Raw genomic sequence first — 18,803 nt, 5'->3', positions numbered from 1 at the left:
AGGTCCACACAGACCTCGAAAAGGTGAATTTACTGTAGCACCATTAACACTTGCTCGGTTTTACAGAAATCTGTATAATTTGGTTCTTGAATATAATCAGAAAGTGAGACTCAAGAACTTTTCTTTATAAGTTGATTTATTTGATACAAAACTATATGTACAAACAGTACAGTTTCCCCTCAACATCAACAAAACTCATGAAAACATAAAACAAAAAGAAAAAGGCACAGAATGCACCTAAATCTATAAACCACTTTTAAATAACTGTAGATCGACCAAACTGAACAAAATAAACCCTGGGGTTTTCACTGGGGGTATGAGAACATGTGAACAGTATTGTTATCATTGCTGTTAATTAGTAAGAGATGAGTTATTACTGATTAGCAAATGTTTCAGGGTGGATTAACAAAAGCGTTTCAGATATTCTGCTGGTGCTGAAATGTAAATGATAAATTTTGCTCTAAATAATGACAAATGAACATAAAAATTCTATAAGTGGCAAATTAAAGTTCTTATGTGCTGAATTTAAAAGGCTCGCTTTGGTAAATACATGAACGTCTGATGTGTGAAGGAATCCGAATCTAAAAACAGAAATGCATTTGCATCGAGTAGCCATGTGCTTACGACTCCAGAGACTTTCACCTCCGTCCCACCTCTCACCACCTGGTACCTGTAAAATAATAATGATAATAATAATATGATCCAAATGCACACAAACATGATTTAAAATTGTATTTTGGCTTCAAAAAGCCAATTATTAAATTAAAAAAATTTTTTATCATAAGCTACAACTATATTAAACATGGACAGTCAGCATCAGCAAAGGTATTAGACTAGTACTCAGAGGGTCGCTTATTTCAATCCCACTACTGCTAGGTTGTCCCTGTTGGACCCGTGAGCAAGACCATTAACCCTCAATTGCTTGTGCTGTATTCGATGAAGTCAGGGTCGCAGAGAAAAATAATAATAATTAAAAATACCTTGTACGTGAACGCCCCCTTGTGGAGGCTTTATGTTACATCATAGAGAGAGTAGGATGTATTGCTTGTGTGGCCTATCTGTCCACCCACAATCCATCCATCTACCTACCCATCTATCAATCACCACATCATTGTGGCTCTACTGATAATGCACTGCATTTAAATCTGGATATGGATTAGATTTTAGTACCACGTCCTGCAGTGTAATACTCTTACCAATATTTGGATTCCGTCTCCCGCGTGGTCCTGATCGCGTGCCTAAGCGATCAGAATTCCTTCTGGCATTGAAATTCGGGGCGAACCTTTTTGCAGGAGGACCATCCTGCAACAGAGAGAGAAAAAAGTCTGATCTTGTCCACAAAACAATCATAAGGTCACAGTCGAGGAACCTGTCACAAGGAGCTGCATCCTAAACCACATGGTACAGGATACAGAAATCTACTCACCCACTGATCCGTTCGCTGATGCTCCAGCTTGGACCACCCGAGATCACTCAGTGAATCAGGCCGATATTCGACATCGGCGTATGCAGGTTTATTTTCCTGACTAAAAGAGGAACAAGAGTAAATGTAAGTCAGGACTCAGATTATTAATATAAATGTATCGCTAACGGACCGCCACTGTTTGGAAACAGGGGAATATGGTATGTTTAAACGATCATACGGCTGCTGAGGCGGTATCCTAGAGTTTCCAGCAATGGTGATCTTCACTCCTTCCAGTTTCTGCAGTCTCTTCTTCTCCAGGTCGAACCTGAGATCACCGGGACCTGGAGGCTGCAGGCGTTTCTGTGATTGAACAAACAATGATGTCATTATATCTCAATATGTCAACAAACAATGATGTCATTATATCTCAATATGTCAACAAACAATGATGTCATTATATCTCAATATGTCAACAAACAATGATGTCATTATATCTCAATATGTCAACAAACAATGATGTCATTATATCTCAATATGTCAACAAACAATGATGTCATTATATGTCAATATGTCAACAAACAATGATGTCATTATATGTCAATATGTCAACAAACAATGATGTCATATGTCAACAATGTCATTATATGTCAGTCAACAATGATGTCATTATATGTCAATATGTCAACAAACAATGATGTCATTATGTCAACAAACAATGATGTCATATGTCAACAATGTCATTATATGTCTGTCAACAATGATGTCATTATATCTCAATATGTCAACAAACAATGATGTCATATGTCAACAAACGATGACGTCATATGTCAACAATGTCATTATATGTCAATGTGAACAATGATGTCATTATATCTCAATATGTCAACAAACAATGATGTCATTATATCTCATGTCAACAAACAATGATGTCATTATATCTCAATATGTCAACAAACAATGATGTCATTATATGTCAATGTCAAGTCAAGTCAAGTCAAGTCAACTTTATTTATAGAGCACTTTAAAAACAACAACAGCTGTGACAAAGTGCTGTACATAGATAATTATAAAACATAAAACAAACACTAGAAACAATGAGAAGTCTCATGCTGGATTGAAAGCCAAGGAATAAAAATGGGTTTTAAGACTAGTTTTAAAAATAGCCAGTGAAGAGGCCTGTCTAATATGGAGTGGTAGGTTGTTCCATAATTTAGGGGCAGCGATTGAAAAAGCTCTATCCCCTCTGAGCTTACGCTTTGACCTTGGTACCTCCAGGAGCAGCTGATCAGCTGACCTGAGGCACCGAGCAGAAGTGTGGGGATGGAGCAGTTCAGCGAGGTAAGGCGGGGCAAGTCCATTTAAAGATTTAAAAACAAACAACAGAATCTTAAAATGTACTCTGAAATGCACGGGCAGCCAATGGAGGGAGGCCAGAATGGGGGTTATATGCTCTCTCTTACGTGATCCCATTAAAAGTCGGGCCGCAGCATTTTGCACTAACTGGAGACGTTTGAGGGAGGACTGGCTGACTCCAAAATAAAGTGCATTACAGTAGTCCAGCCGAGATGTGATGAAGGCATGGATCACTGTTTGAAAGTGCTCATGTGAAAGGATTGACTTCACCTTTGCCAGCTGCCTCAAATGGAAAAAGCTGGATTTGACTACTGCACCAATTTGACGGTCCAATTTAAAATCACTGTCCATCTTAAAACCCAAGTTAGAGATTGTATGCTTCACATGCTGTGTCAAAGGGCCCAAATCAACAGGAGGGGCTTCACAGGAACCACTGGGACCAAACACCATCACTTCTGTTTTCTTTTCATTGAAATTCAGAAAATTTAAGGCCATCCAGGCTTTAATGTCATTAAGACATAACAGAAGTGGCTTAATAGAGAAAGCATCTTTCTTCTTCAGCGGGACATATATCTGACTGTCATCAGCGTAGCAATGAAATGAGATGCCATGCTTTCTCAAAATGGAGCCCAGTGGAAGCAGATAAAGTGAGAAGAGGAGGGGTCCTAAAATTGAGCCCTGTGGAACCCCATACGGCAGGGGAGCTGGGGAGGAGTCTGAACCAGCAAAACTCACACACAAAGTTCTGTCCGTCAGATAGGACCTAAACCATTCCAAAGCACTACCACAAATGCCCACTAGGTGCTGCAACCGGGAGACTAAAATGTTATGATCTACCGTGTCAAAAGCCGCGGTTAGATCCAACAGGACAAGGATCACATGGTCACCAGAATCATTGGCCAGGAGGATGTCATTGAAAACCCTAAGCAACGCTGACTCTGTGCTGTGCAGGGTTTTAAAACCAGACTGAAAGACCTCCAGGATATTATGCTCATCCAGAAAAACTTTCAGCTGAGCATAAACAACTTTCTCCAAGATCTTTGAAATAAAGGGCAGCTTGGAAATAGGCCTATAATTAGCCAATACCGTGTGGTCAAGGCCAGGTTTCTTAAGCAGGGGTTGCACTACAGCATGTTTAAAACTCACAGGAACAACACCAGAGGATAGACTCCTGTTAATAATGGCCAGAACCTGTTGCCCTATACTATGAAAAATCTCTTTAAAAAAGTGAGGAGGCATATCGTCACAGGGAGAACCAGAAGGCTTTAAATGGCCTACCACATCCTCCAAGTGCGACAGAGTCACCGGCTCAAAACTATCAAACACAGTCAGGCAAGGGACAGAGTCAGAGGGGTCGAAGGCAGGAGCTGTGGTAGGAGCTCGTGCTGCGACAATCTTGTCAATAAAAAAGTGCAGAAAGTTATCACACATTTCAGGGGATGCTTCTGAACAGATGGGCTGAGGGGCCTTAAGAACAGAGTCAATGGTTTTAAATAACACCCGTGGATTATGACAATTTGCCATGATAATATTTGACAAATATTTTCTTTTGGCTTCTTTGATAGTGTTCTGGTAAGAACGCCAGCAATCTTTTAAGATTTGAAATGAAACCTGCAGCTTGTCCTTCTTCCATTTGCGCTCAGCTTTGCGACACTCCCGCTTTGCTGCACGAGTTCTGTCATTAAGCCAGGGCTCGGGTTTAACTTTCGGCTGTATGGTTCTTAATGGGGCCACTGAGTCCAGTATGGTTCTGCAAGAGACATCAAACCAGGAGCTGAGCTCCCCCGTATCAACAGAGGCTGAGTCAGGAGGGGGACAAAGCTGATCGAAAGCAGCAGAGAATTGACCAGCAGTGAGGGGGTTAACACTCCGACAAAGCCGAGCAGGAACGCAAGATTTAACTGCAGCACAGGATAAAACAACATCGAATAAAACAGGCATGTGATCAGAAAACCCACTGTCACAGATCTCTAAATTTGACACAGACAAACCATGAGAAAGAACAAGGTCTAAGGTATGACCATGTTCATGTGTGGGACCGGACACATACTGCACTAAATTAAAAGAGTCAATGATGTTTAAAAATTCCCTCACCAGCGGTTTATCAGGACAACATACATGAATGTTAAAATCCCCGACAATAAGGATGCGATCATAATTTGGCATAAGTCCAGCCAGGAAATCAGAAAAGTCATTCACAAAGTCCTTATTGTATTTAGGGGGTCGGTAGATGACAGCGCACAGCACCAGGTCAGCGCGACCCACCTCAAATAAGGTGACTTCAAAACTGGAGAAAGAAGATGATACAGCGTGCTGTTTACATTTAAAGTCATTTTTAAACACAGCCGCCGTTCCTCCTCCCCGGCCTGACGTCCGCGGTGAATTAAAATAATTACAGCCAGCCGGTAAAAGTTCAACAAGAGCGCTGTACTCACCGGCACCAATCCAAGTCTCAGTCACACAGAGAAAATCCAGGCTTCGGAAACAGAAGAAATCCTTTAGGATAAAAGTTTTATTTGCCAGTGATCTGGCATTCACCAAACCGATCCTGGCGGGAACTGGGGCCTGTGGTTTAGCGAATCTGGAAGCCCGGAGCAACGTCCTCAAATTACCTGGATTCACCCCACGCTGGCGGAGCCGAGGAGAGCAGGGGCGGCGGGGCCCGAAACCTTCATCCAAGTCGGTGACAGGTACCAGGGAGATGTCGATGGGCTCCAGAAAGCGCCGGGACACACTAAATGGAGGGGGTAATTCATGTCCTGTCCGGGAAATGGACTTTCAGCTTCACTAACCGACCGGCACGTTTACCGCGGCGGCGACGGCGCTTCCGCCGGGGGATTAGAGCCGAGGCCCGGTACAGGTGAGTCGGAATATCCGATAGGAGCGGGGGCAGAGTGTTTTGTCTATCATAATTAAACACATTTAGATAGCTGACATTATGTCTAAGATCCAGGAGAGATTGGCGATCATACACCAGTAGAGACTTAATATGTGAGATGCCAAAGCTTAGCAACATTAACAACGCTAACCAAAGCGAGAGTAACAGACGGCCAGCCACACACACCGGCGCCATCATGTCACAGGCCACACAGACTAGTTAAAATAATTGAACTAACAGACACGCAATTAGCGCAGCAGATTTGCTTACCCAATACAGGAAAAAGATACAAATAAATAAAAATAAATAAAAGATAGTCATGTCAACAATGATGTCATTATATCTCAATATGTCAACAAACAATGTCATTATATGTCAATGTCAACAAACAATGATGTCATATGTCAACAAACGATGACGTCATATGTCAACAATGTCATTATATGTCAATGTGAACAATGATGTCATTATATCTCAATGTCAACAAACAATGATGTCATTATATCTCATGTCAACAAACAATGATGTCATTATATCTCAATATGTCAACAAACAATGATGTCATTATATCTCAATATGTCAACAATGTCATTATATGTCAATGTGAACAATGATGTCATTATATCTCATGTCAACAAACAATGATGTCATTATATCTCAATATGTCAACAAACAATGATGTCATTATATCTCAATATGTCAACAAACAATGATGTCATATGTCAACAATGTCATTATATGTCAGTCAACAATGATGTCATTATATGTCAATATGTCAACAAACAATGATGTCATTATGTCAACAAACAATGATGTCATATGTCAACAATGTCATTATATGTCTGTCAACAATGATGTCATTATATCTCAATATGTCAACAAACAATGATGTCATATGTCAACAAACGATGACGTCATGTCAACAATGTCATTATATGTCAATGTGAACAATGATGTCATTATATCTCAATATGTCAACAAACAATGATGTCATTATATCTCATGTCAACAAACAATGATGTCATTATATCTCAATATGTCAACAAACAATGATGTCATTATATGTCAATGTCAACAATGATGTCATTATATCTCAATATGTCAACAAACAATGTCATTATATGTCAATATGTCAACAAACAATGATGTCATATGTCAACAAACGATGACGTCATATGTCAACAATGTAATTATATGTCAATGTGAACAATGATGTCATTATATCTCAATGTCAACAAACAATGATGTCATTATATCTCATGTCAACAAACAATGATGTCATTATATCTCAATATGTCAACAAACAATGATGTCATTATATGTCAATGTCAACAATGATGTCATTATATCTCAATATGTCAACAAACAATGTCATATGTCAATATGTCAACAAACAATGATGTCATATGTCAACAAACGATGATGTCATTATATCTCAATATGTCAACAAACAATGATGTCATTATATGTCAATATGTCAACAAACAATGATGTCATATGTCAACAAACGATGATGTCATTATAAGTCAATGTCAACAAACTGATGTCAATATATTTTTTGAGATGTCGTGTGACCCCTTAATGGTCTCACCAAGAAGATAATGTTTAAAAATGATATTTCTTTGTATTTTTTAGTTTCTTGAGACTATACCAACAACATACAATTCATATACTTTTACTAATGCACACAGTATTATTAATGAGCCTCCAAACAATATCAAACAGTTAATATGATCACAAAACTAATGCTTTTATTGATGATTTTCAACCTTCAATATAGGTTAGAACGGCTGTTTTCTTAACCACAGTGTCATCTAGCAATATTTTTGAGTTTAACACGTCAACCAAAGAGCAGATACAGCCCAGATTATTTAAATACAGCTCATTTTTACCCAAGTATTTAGACTCAGTAAGCTCAACCCAATAGTTCAGTAGACCAATAAAGAGTTAATAATTTATTTGTCCTGGAAAAGGGGGTGTGATGGAACTTTGGTACTTGACTACAGAGGCAGCATCCAATCAGCACACAGTAGAAAAGTAAAACTTTGAATGCAAAGCTAGTGGTTACTCAAATTCAATCACCCAATGGGGGTTTGACCCAAGTCTTCCTTTTCCCATGACTGTGCTTTTTTTCATGGTAATGGTTTTTGATCATGTAGAATGCGATTTAGGACACAGCCCGTATTCCAGCAAGTGGATTTAAAAACTGCTGCTGTTAACATGTTTTAATAAAAAGGTATTTTTAAAAATTCTCAATTTTTTCCCCCGCCAACTTGGATATTGATGGAAACTCATTTACCTGCAAAGGCCCAACCTTGCAGAAAACTTGAGTGTCTGAAGATCTGGAGAAAAATGGTCTGCAAAAAAGTACAAAAATAAATATTCTACCAACCTTATTCTTATTGATAATGTAATTATTAATGCAAACATGAAAAAGACGCAAGTACCTATTTATGATGGGCCCGGTGTCCTCCAACTCTTCAGCATTTGCAAACTGCTCTTCATCCACCAAAGTATACAGCTGTTGATCTGAGAACCGCTCGTTCAGCGGAACGCCCTGACCCTGAAAATAATTCTCTACAGAGTAAAAAGATTCAGTTATTAATTATCTGTAGATTTTATTAATAGTTTATAATACATTCAGCCAAACACAGCCAACCTTTCACATGATGCACCAAAGATATGATCTCTTGTGCGAATGTCCCAGTGTGCATTGCGGTCTCCCTGTAGGATCCAGAATGCTCCAGCATGGGCAGGAAGTCGAGGCGCTGGCGGCCCACATTGACCAAATCGAGCGATAACTGCCTGTCTGAGGAATAGCCTAAATGGCTACACAAAGGCACAAGGAAGGAAAAGGATGAAAAAAGCCAGTAATCAAATATGACGTGACATTTTGTGCCACTTCGTCTGATTTCTTGTTATTGGTTTTGAGTGACTAAAGCAGGCGACTAGATCCCAAAATAGGGTTCATTAGACTGCACTGATGACAGATTATGTGGTCTAACTGCTACACAGGTGACAAGTGTCAACATCCAAGCAAGCTTTATATCACAATGGTCTGGGAGGCTGCCACACAAGGACGTCCCTGCTTCTCATTTTCTTGTTCCATGTAATCAGAAACAAGATTCAGGTAAGCTTTATAGTGTGGACTTGGGGGCAGAGGGTTTTCTTGCACAACAGTCTCAACTCATGTTGATATAAAGGCTGCTTGACTGTAGAAAGTCTCATGTATGCTTCACAATTGTGTAATTTTAGTGGTTCTTTGGTTGGGTTTTGTTTCCAACCATGGCAAATGGGGCAAAACCAATATCCCATGTACTTTGTAACAGGTCCTGTATGTCTATTTTTTATGCTGGGCACAGGCTGCAAATATACCCTGGACAGAATTTTTGGACACAATCTAGAGTAGACAAACTAGTAGCACAATTATGGGACCAGATGATACAGGGAAAGCACATCAAACTATGCCACAACATCAGCCCTAAATTGCCAATTCAACCACATAACCGATGCCAAATACAAAAACATAAGATCGACAACATGTGACTAACAGACGCTTATAAAGCCTGCCAGTAAGGAAGGTCAGCAAAAGTTTCTGTTAAGGCACTTGGGTGGCGCAACAGTCACCCAATATATAATATACCACCACCTTCACCACCATGACGCATGATGCCTAACGGACACAATTTCCGTGTCAGAGGAAGGCGAGGCCGAATGGGGAATTGTCTTCGTGCTGCAATAATATTCATTCAACAAAAAATAGCTTCTAAATTATCTTGCACTCCCATGACCCTTTACTTTTTGTAAATCGATATAATCTGCTTATAATCGATATAATTTACTAATTACCAGCACACAGAGCAACCTGAATCATTCTCAGGGGAAATTAAAGGTGTTACTGATTTTAAAACGTTTATTTATTTGATTGGCGTTAGTGTGAATGAAAACAGAAGTTCAATTTACTGCAATTAAGCTGGAAAAACTGACCGGGTGTATCAAAAAGCAAACGGCAGGGTATGCTGGGTTTTATTTCTATGCATATAACATAAGCCCTATCTGTATAATCTGATATTATTATGCGTTAGTCAAATAATTTTCATTCTGTCCAAAGCTCGTCACCTCTTTTTTTGTTTGGGGGGGGGAATGTATTCTGATCACTGTAACATGCCGTAGTTTACAGTTCTCAAATAGTAAAAAAAAATTAACCGTTATAACCAACCGCTTTACACCTAATTAAGTACATTGATCATCATCATTCCTTTGATATTAGACACTGCCAAATAAACCTGGAGAGTATGGAGTGTGATCATATGACCGAGAGCGATGCAAGAAAAAAACAACCCATGGAATCTTGTTCCTTTCATGGTCATTTCCTTGTCATTCGATCACAGAGGTAAATATTGCACTACCGACGCCCCCCTGATGAACAAACCCAATCTGAACAGAGCTACAGGGTATATGCGTGAATTTGTCTAGCTGTTCCGCTGTTAAACCTCTGCTGCTTTTAAGTACACCACTAAGTCAAACGGATGGTGAATGTTCATGCCTCTTTTCACATTGAACTATTTGTTGATGCCTCTTCACCAAGCTTCTTTTAGCTCAGGTTCTTCAGGATATCAAATCCATCATTCTGGAAATTCTGGTGTGAGATGTTCATCTGGAAACTGTTAAAGCATTTTTCTTCTGTAGGTTTCGGTGTTGCTTGCAACTGGAAGGAGGTTTGTTCCTCTAAATTGCCTTGTGAAGAACGTCCACAGTCCACATGACTTTTGTTCCAGCAAAACGAGACAATTATTCAAGTGTTCAATTATTGAGCAGTAAATGTCCAGCCTTGATAAATTGGTAAGTTCCATGCCATTATTCCAGGATAAACTTTTCTCTCTTCATTAGATGTTTGAGAATGTGATGCTGCTTGCTGTCAGTGTGAAGTGTTGACCTTTTGTTTTCTTGCTTTCTTCACATCAGATGTTGACTGGTACTGGAAGACGTCTTGTAGAAAATCCCAGGCCATGAGGTCCATTTACAATTGACCCATAACAATTGACCCGTAATCCAAAATCCATTCTCAGGGACTCTCACTGTTTTCACTTGTTTTGAGCTGGTTTGCTGAATATCCACTTCATACAAATGTACTAGTTGTTTCACCATCAGCCACAAGGTTTGATCTTCCATTCACTCAGAAATTTAGTTTGCTTCCAGTTGTCCTATTGACCAGTAGATAGATCAAGCCTCAAAAGTAGGAAGGGTCGAAGGGTCATGTTGGTCTAAAATCAGCAAGGAGGTCCCAAACATCTTCAGTAGGATCTGTTCGATAACCGCGTGCCCTCCATAAAACGTAGGATCAGTAATTAAGAGTGTTTGTAGACTTACCTTGTCAGCTTTGCTCCCAAAAGAGTAGAATTTTACCTTTTAGGATGGGTGGATGGATGATTGGGTGAATGGATATTTAACACCATGGTAACCCATTAGTGATGGGTCTGCGTCATTGTTTCCAGACTAGTACTCTTATTCTCCTATGGTGTGCTGCAAACCCAACTTCATTGTTTCTTGGCTGAATTTCATACATTCTGTCGGCACGGTAGGGCCTTTTACAATCTCCCAATCACGTACTGGTATTTTGGTGGGCGCAACATCTTCATATTTCTCTACAAGAGAGATCATTCGTTATTATATTTGACCCGAACCATCCCAATCCATGTAAAAATGCTCTTCACATCCATCTCATGTCATTCTGATTTGATGAGAACTTAAGAAAACACTGGAGAAATTGAACAGCTGAAGCTTAATCCACCTTTGAGACCGAGTCTTTTAAGTCTCAAGTAAGTAGTAACTGAGAACAAACATGTAAGTACTGCATCCTTCCAGTCTGAGGACTATAGTCAACAGGTGAGACATCCAGTGCTGTACTCTTTGCATTAGCTTCAGCCCCATCCACTATCTTCAGACAAGTTTACTTTTCAGTGCTTGAGTTTTTATGAAGGGTGGATAAACGGTAAGTAAGAAGTGCTTCAATCCTCCTGTAAATCTTCATTGTTCAAAACATCACAGCTCAGATTGCACATAAAATCACTTGGGTCTTGGGTCTGACATATCTTGGCTTGATGGTGCACATGAGACGTTCATCCTCATTTGGTTTTCTTCCTTTGGTCCCTCGAGGTTCTTACAATTTCTTAAGCAAAGCCAGTTCCTCCTCAATATACTGAAATTACTGAAGTTATCATATGATTATGTGTAGTCGAGAAGTAGACAAACTGTGCCTGGTACCACCTTATGAAAATCAGTACAGTCCAGGAAGGGTGCCAGTGAGAATGCAGGATATGAGATTCAATCCAACCTCGTCTACTTGGTCAAACCGCATCCTTCTCTGTTCCTACGTCCTTGATCACCTTCTTCTTGGAAACTGAATATCTTTCCAGGGTGATGAAAAACAAAGGTTGGTATGATAGACTCTTTTCTATCTTGTATTGTTTCCACAAGCTTTGCAGAGCTTTGAGCTGGTTTGCTGCACAGCCGACACTTCATATAAACGTACCAGTTGTTTTACCATCATCTACAAGGTTTAATATTCCATTCACTCAGAAATGTAGTTTGCTTCCAGTTGTCCTCTTAAGCGTTAGACATAACAAGCTTCAAAAGAGTGAATCTTCAAGTGCTCCTTAGGTGCTCAGCTCAAACTGTGATGATTCCTTTACACTGACCATCTTGTTTGGATTAATGTGATGTTCCATAAAGTCCTTAGACTCTGAAAAGTGGTCCATAAGTATCCATAGGCATGTAGACAAATGTCCACGCTTTTGATGAAGCATATTGCATCGTGGTTTTCCAATTTCCCTTTCTTATCCAAATTCCAAAACCGATCACCTCCATAAAGCTCCATGGAGTGACTGTCATCTTCAAGCTGTAACATCCTATCTAGAAAAGAGGCATGAACTTTCAACCATACCCAAACTTTAAAGCGGCGATACTGTACCTGCTCTGTCCCACAGGACGACTCATATCGACCTGGATCTTGAGAGTCTCGTGTCTGCTGAAGTCTTCTCTAGCTCCCGGAGTCTTGCAGTTCCTAGGCTGAAATCTTGAAGTCTTTCCTTGTTTCTGCATGTCACCACGGTGCTGTCCAGCTTGTATCTCCTGCTTCCATCCCATCCCCATCTTCTCACCCATTCTTAAATCCACATCAGTGTTGAAATCTGTCGCCTTCCGCCCATGAGAATCTCTTGGATGCGATTTCATTCTTGGCTGCTCCCTGTGTTGTGACATGGGAGGTTCCCAGCCAGCTGAAGAGGCGTGGGACTGTTCTTCCTCTCGAAAATGATAGTCGGCAAAACCACCGTGTCCGTCCTTGTTCCTTATGAGGTCATGTCTTCTTGGGGGACCTCTTCCACTACGTGGTTCGCTGTTTTTTTGATGATTCCCGCCCCTTCTCGGAGGATCCCTGCTCCTTGAATGCTCTCGGTTCATAACCGAATGGGTGCTTACGGAATATTCTCTGTTCGTCATTACTGAACCACTTCTTGTCTGAGGATCCCTGCTCCACGAATGCTTCGGATTTATAACTTTATCCTGACTCCTTGGATGCTTGCGGGCCATAATCGAATCCCTGTTCCTTGGGTGATCTTGACTCATAATTGGATCACGGCTCATTGATTTAGTTGCATCACGATTCCTTGAGGCGTCTCTGTTCCTTCCATAATGTGTCGAGATTCCATGGTCATGCTCCACTATGACAGGTGCACCACGTGGGCCAAAGCCCTTGTGAGAGCCTCCAAATTCTTCCTGTGGATCCGAATGTCTAAATCCTTTATGATGAAGATGATCTTCCCTATAATTTGACTTCTGAGACCTGTGTTGAAAAAGCAAGTGAAATTTGTGTGTGAAATTTCAGCTGTAAGTTTAACAAGTACAAATAACTTTCATGTGTTTACTTAGCTCAAAATAAAGGCTGATTAAAAAAGCCTTTCAATCCCAAACTATGCCACAAATGATTGGTGCCAAGTGCTGATTGATTGGAGCTGTCTTCTGGGTGAAGATAGCATTCCCATTTCCCCAATCAATTATGCAATGCCAGCCAATTCCAGAAAGTGGGAAGCACCCTTTTTGAAGCATGTTAACCTACCCATTGTCATTGTGTAGGACCTCAGCTTATAAAGAAGCAGATAATTGGCTGCTCATGTCTCAGAGGAAGTATGTGCTAGCATTTCAAAACTAAATGTTTTTACACATTTGACATTTAATGTCAAGAAAATTCTCTCTGCACTCCTTTTCCTCTCCTCAGTTGTGTTAAGTAGAGTATACCGCTTCAGAAGGTGTGTTCAGTGTTGCTGTACCTCGCCATATACGATCCTCTTTCATGTTGATGTCTTGGTTCATGTTCTTCATTCTGATATCCATGTTCCATTCTAGGACTTGCACCTCTTGAATAGTGCCTGTGTGAATGGACATCATGATCGTTCCTCCTGCGACCCATCGAGTGATTCCCGTCATGTGTTTCAGCTTCATAATTCACCGCTTCAGAGAAGGACGATCTCTCCCTGTGCGATCTACGTGGAGAGCGAGACGATTTCTCTTCAAGGTATCTTGTCATGGGTGAAGGTTTCCCTTTCCCGGCTTGTCCTATTGCCTCGATGAACTTCGCCCAGTGGTCAACCTGGTCCTCTTTTCGAGAGTAGCTGTTCTCCCAGTTTTCAGCACTTTCCGCTTCATTGACAAGTTCTTGGCCTCTCCATGGATTCGCTTGATACAGCCCGCCGTAAAATCCATCTCTGCGTCTTCCATTCTGGTTGGAGTTTCTATGAATAACCATAATGAATTAAGAAAAAACTCACAATACTATCTATGTGCTAATATATGTTACACATGAAATATTTCACTTATTACACCTACATACCTTGAATGAAGAGGTGTCCTTGAGCGTGGTCGTGACATTGTCACCTTAAAAACAAGGGAATTTTATCCACACAGAGCAGGTATATTTTATTAGCAAGGCAGGGCTCTAGAGTGCGACCAATTTGGTCGCACATGCGACCTAATTTCTCAATGGTGCGACTAAAAAAAATCTCAGGTCGCACCGGTGCGACCAGGCTTCCGAGGGAAAAAAAAAAACAACAGACGCACATTAGGCCAATATCATGGTCTAAACCAATCAGAGATAGTGAAGGGCGGGACATTATTCTGGCGGCGATATGTAAGCAACATTCAGCTCAGCCAATCAGAATGCAGCACCAGGTTTATACACGTGCGTTCGGATGTTCTGCAGTAAGTTTAGTTTTGTATATGAGACTCGCCGGATGTCCCCAGCATGGAAGTTGGGGTTCTGGAACTAGGCAGTCTAAAGTGTTGTAATGCTCACCGAAGTCCTGACTAAACAGTTAAAGTGACTCGACCCTGTCGTGTGCCTTTATTCCCGCACAGCAAAAGACCCGAAACATCCCCACCGGACAGCGGCTAGGTGAGCCGACCCTCTACAGTAGCAAGGGGCTAATGCTAGCGATAAAGTGCGGCGATAGTGAAAGTAAAAACACGACAATATTTTCGTTAATAAAATATAAAAATAACTAAAAGACCATAATATATTAGAATACATGTAGTCAAAATACACAGTGAGTGCACCGCAAGCGATTTTGGGAATCTGTGTAAAAGATTCAGTAAAGCAGATAATAGAATGCACTGCATTTAAGATTACACTAACACTCTAGAGCCCCATACACACACACACACACAAACCCACACATATATATACATATAATTTTAAATATACACACACACATATAAATAGATATACACACATACATACACATTTACTCTATTATTATTTTTATAAAAAATAATTGCTATTATTAGACTATAATACTATAATTAACTGTAAAGAGCATGGGAAGACAGTGGCCGGCAATAGTGTATTTGTGACTGGTTCTAATACATTTTGAATTGAAAGGCTGGAAAAACCCAATGCATCTATAAAACACATTACATGCGGCGATAAATGCACTGCCCGAGTGTCCCCTCTTCCCACTGCCTTTCAGCGGCAAGCAGCAGCAAACAGATCATCAGACGAGGCCATGTTGACCAGATTGTTAGTTAATTACAAGTCAATATTGCCTGTATGGACAGTGATTAAAAAAAAAAAAAAAAAAAAAGTGAACCTGTAAAACTGCGGTGTTAAATGCGATGCAGTCGAAAATTTGGGTGCACCTAACTTTTGTGCTGGTGCACCTAAGAAAAAATGTTAGGCGCACCAGTGCAACCAGTGCAAAAAGTTAGTCTAGAGCCCTGCAAGGTCATAGAAACACAAAACAGCATCTGAAAACAGTTCAGCAAGTGGAACAACACATTATTGTACTTATTTTAATGTCCTTGATTTTGACATAATGGAGGTCTGATATAGCTGGACTTCTAATGAAGCTGTGTGTATACAGTTGGGGTCTGTTTTGATTACAACTTAGATGAAAATTCAAGCATTAAAATGTCTCATGAATTCATGAATTGGTGGGGTTTTGCCGCAATGAGAGCAGCACAAGAACTGGCAAGTTTCTCCAAAAAACAATTATCCCAGGACAATATCATAATTCTCCAAAGAACATCTTGTGACATCGCTGAATGTTCTTCTGTCTCTTGCCCTTTAAGTCTTATTATAATTGTTTAATGGAGTTCATGTCAGCCTACTATGAAGTAAAGTCCATGACAGCCAGCACTGTTTAACTTTACTTGATCTGGTTTGTACCAAGGTCTGTACTTTGAGAGTTGTGGTCATGTCTAGAAAAAGTGCAAAACTGGAGCAATTTAACTAGTGTTCCTAAACTTTTGCCACCACCACTATATACCTACATACACTATATGGAGAAAAGTATTTGGACACTGTCGCGTTCGTTAATTGGAAAGATCACTCTGCTCAGTTATGAATCAACAAAGTTATTTATTACAAACTGTATGAAAATCAAAAGTACCAGTTCTCTCGGCCGAGGGCTCCCTAAAACCTAACCTCAAGAGCATGCAAAACGAAAAGGAGCGAGAGCCCCGATTCAGTGCACACACACATTCTTATATCTCCCTTGGGTGCCTTTGTTCTCAAACTGATTTCATCTGGTCAACTACTGTCCGAAAAACATGTCTTGCAATCATGTGCACACTCGTGACTCGTTTTCTGTTTTGCCTGCTAGCTATCTGCTCCAGGATACACTGACCTGGCTTATCTCCCTCGTACAGCACATTCAGAGCCCTGGCAAGAGAGTAACACAGTATCATGGTACATTTAATCATTTCATACACATTATACAATTAATCATTTCACAACACACGACTTAATCGCTGAATTCATGTGTTTAATTCACTCATCCTCATCAAACACCTTTGGGCTGAACTAGAACAGAGATAAAACTGGATAAATAGGCGTAAATTCCCACAGAAACACTCTAAAATCTTCTAGAAAGCCTTTCCAGAAAAGTGGAAGCTGTTAGAACCGCATGGGCTGGGTATTTCCATATTAATGCCTATGTTTTAACAATGTGATGCCAAAAAAGCTGTAGATGTCCCAATATTGTGTCCATATGTTATCTGGTTATTTCAGTTACCAGAACCTTCCTGTCAATTCAAACCAGTCTGGCTATTTGATGGAATTGTGTCCTGTAATGAAGACCCAACTCTTTAGATTAAGACCAAAGGTCCAGCTGCAGTGTGGCCATATGCAAAATAATAAAGAGACTGAACACCATGACCTTACGGTTCTTTTTTTTATTTGAGACTTGTTTTAAAAATGTGAATTTGCAACACGAGTCTTTTCTAGCTTCAGCTAAGCAGCTTATGCTATGCTATGGTTAGCAGCTTTTATCTTCTCACTGTGTCTGTTACAGTCGGTCTGACTAAATAAATAAACCTTTCCACTCTTTAACAATGTGGTTTTTATTTTGTTTCTAAAACGACTAACGTTAATTTTTGTCAACAAGCTAAGCTAACCTATGCTAAGCTAAACAGTGCTAGGCTAGTCAGGCCTGTGTAGTAGCTTTAACTCTTTTACCTTATTCGCCGTTCACGACCGGATAGAAGATGTTACGTCCACCAAAATACCAGTTTCTACACAAATGCTGCACCAAAATGTAACAAACACAGAATTAAATGTGTCTGATATGAAAACAGAATGATGTAAAGAATGAAGAACTTGGCTTGTTTTCCTTCGCAACGAACATGTTCAACTCCACAGCAGCAACATCCGATCCGACAGCACGGTGGAGCTAAATTCACATCCAGTTCATCTGATTTACCCTGTAAACTTCAAATAATCGACTATTTACAACTACTGTTATATTTGCTCATAAAGTATATACATATTATTTATTTAAATAGTTAAATAGTTTAAACTTAAAATTGTTTAAATCTAACGTTTCAGAGACATTTGGACGAAGATCCAGTTTACCACCAATGTAATTTTATTACACACTAATTTATCCTAAAATATATTCTATATTATAACATATTAAATAACATCTTTTCACATTTTTGTGCCCCATTATAGAGAATGTAACACCATTTATTATATTATCATGGACTCATGTATCATCTTTAATTTGTATAAAGACACAAAGATTAATTTACTAATGTCTATTTAAAACCGTAATTTTAATAAATATTTTATTTATTCATAAACTCTTTGATATGATATGTATGTCTATCTGTCTGTCTGTCTGTCTGTCTGTCTGTCTGTCTGTCTGTCTGTCTGTCTGTCTATCTATCTATCTATCTATCTATCTACTCGTCCACCCGCCCACTTGTCCATCCATCCATCCATTTATATACCATCCATCCAACCATCCATTTATATACCATCCATCCATCCAATAATATACCATCCATCCATCCATCCATTTATATACCATCCATCCATCCATCCATTTATATACCATCCATCCATCCATCCATTTATATACCATCCATCCATCCATCCATCCAACCATCCATTTATATACCATCCATCCATCCATCCATTTATATACCATCCATCCATCCAATAATATACCATCCATCCATCCATCCATTTATATACCATCCATCCATCCATCCATCCGTCCATTTATATACCATCCATCCATTTATATACCATCCATCCATCCATTTAAATACCATCCATCCATCCATCCATCCATTTATATACCATCCATCCATCCATCCATCCATTTA

At 39.8% G+C, this 18,803-nt stretch overlaps 1 protein-coding gene across 2 annotated transcripts; it reads right to left on the bottom strand.

The window, feature by feature from the left end:
* Positions 1 to 115: 115 nt before the first annotated feature.
* On the bottom strand, positions 116 to 17,838 carry zgc:112982 (uncharacterized protein LOC503771 homolog). 2 transcript variants are annotated; one of them, XM_062985312.1, is made up of 11 exons: positions 17,647 to 17,838; positions 14,524 to 14,567; positions 13,964 to 14,425; positions 12,607 to 13,479; positions 8,296 to 8,465; positions 8,084 to 8,213; positions 7,936 to 7,993; positions 1,644 to 1,765; positions 1,427 to 1,526; positions 1,197 to 1,302; positions 116 to 670 (listed from the first exon to the last, which is right to left on the bottom strand). In XM_062985312.1, exons 2-11 carry the CDS (start codon positions 14,559 to 14,561, stop codon positions 657 to 659), a joined length of 2,073 nt encoding a protein of 690 aa, XP_062841382.1. In that variant the 5' UTR covers positions 14,562 to 14,567; positions 17,647 to 17,838; the 3' UTR covers positions 116 to 656. The 2 variants fall into 2 exon arrangements, with proteins under 2 accessions (XP_062841382.1, XP_062841384.1); XM_062985314.1 differs by lacking the exon at positions 12,607 to 13,479.
* Positions 17,839 to 18,803: the final 965 nt, after the last annotated feature.

Source organism: Trichomycterus rosablanca, chromosome 23, assembly GCF_030014385.1.
Source record: "Trichomycterus rosablanca isolate fTriRos1 chromosome 23, fTriRos1.hap1, whole genome shotgun sequence".
NCBI lineage: Eukaryota > Metazoa > Chordata > Actinopteri > Siluriformes > Trichomycteridae > Trichomycterus > Trichomycterus rosablanca.
This window is presented reverse-complemented; position numbering and strand designations above follow the sequence as displayed.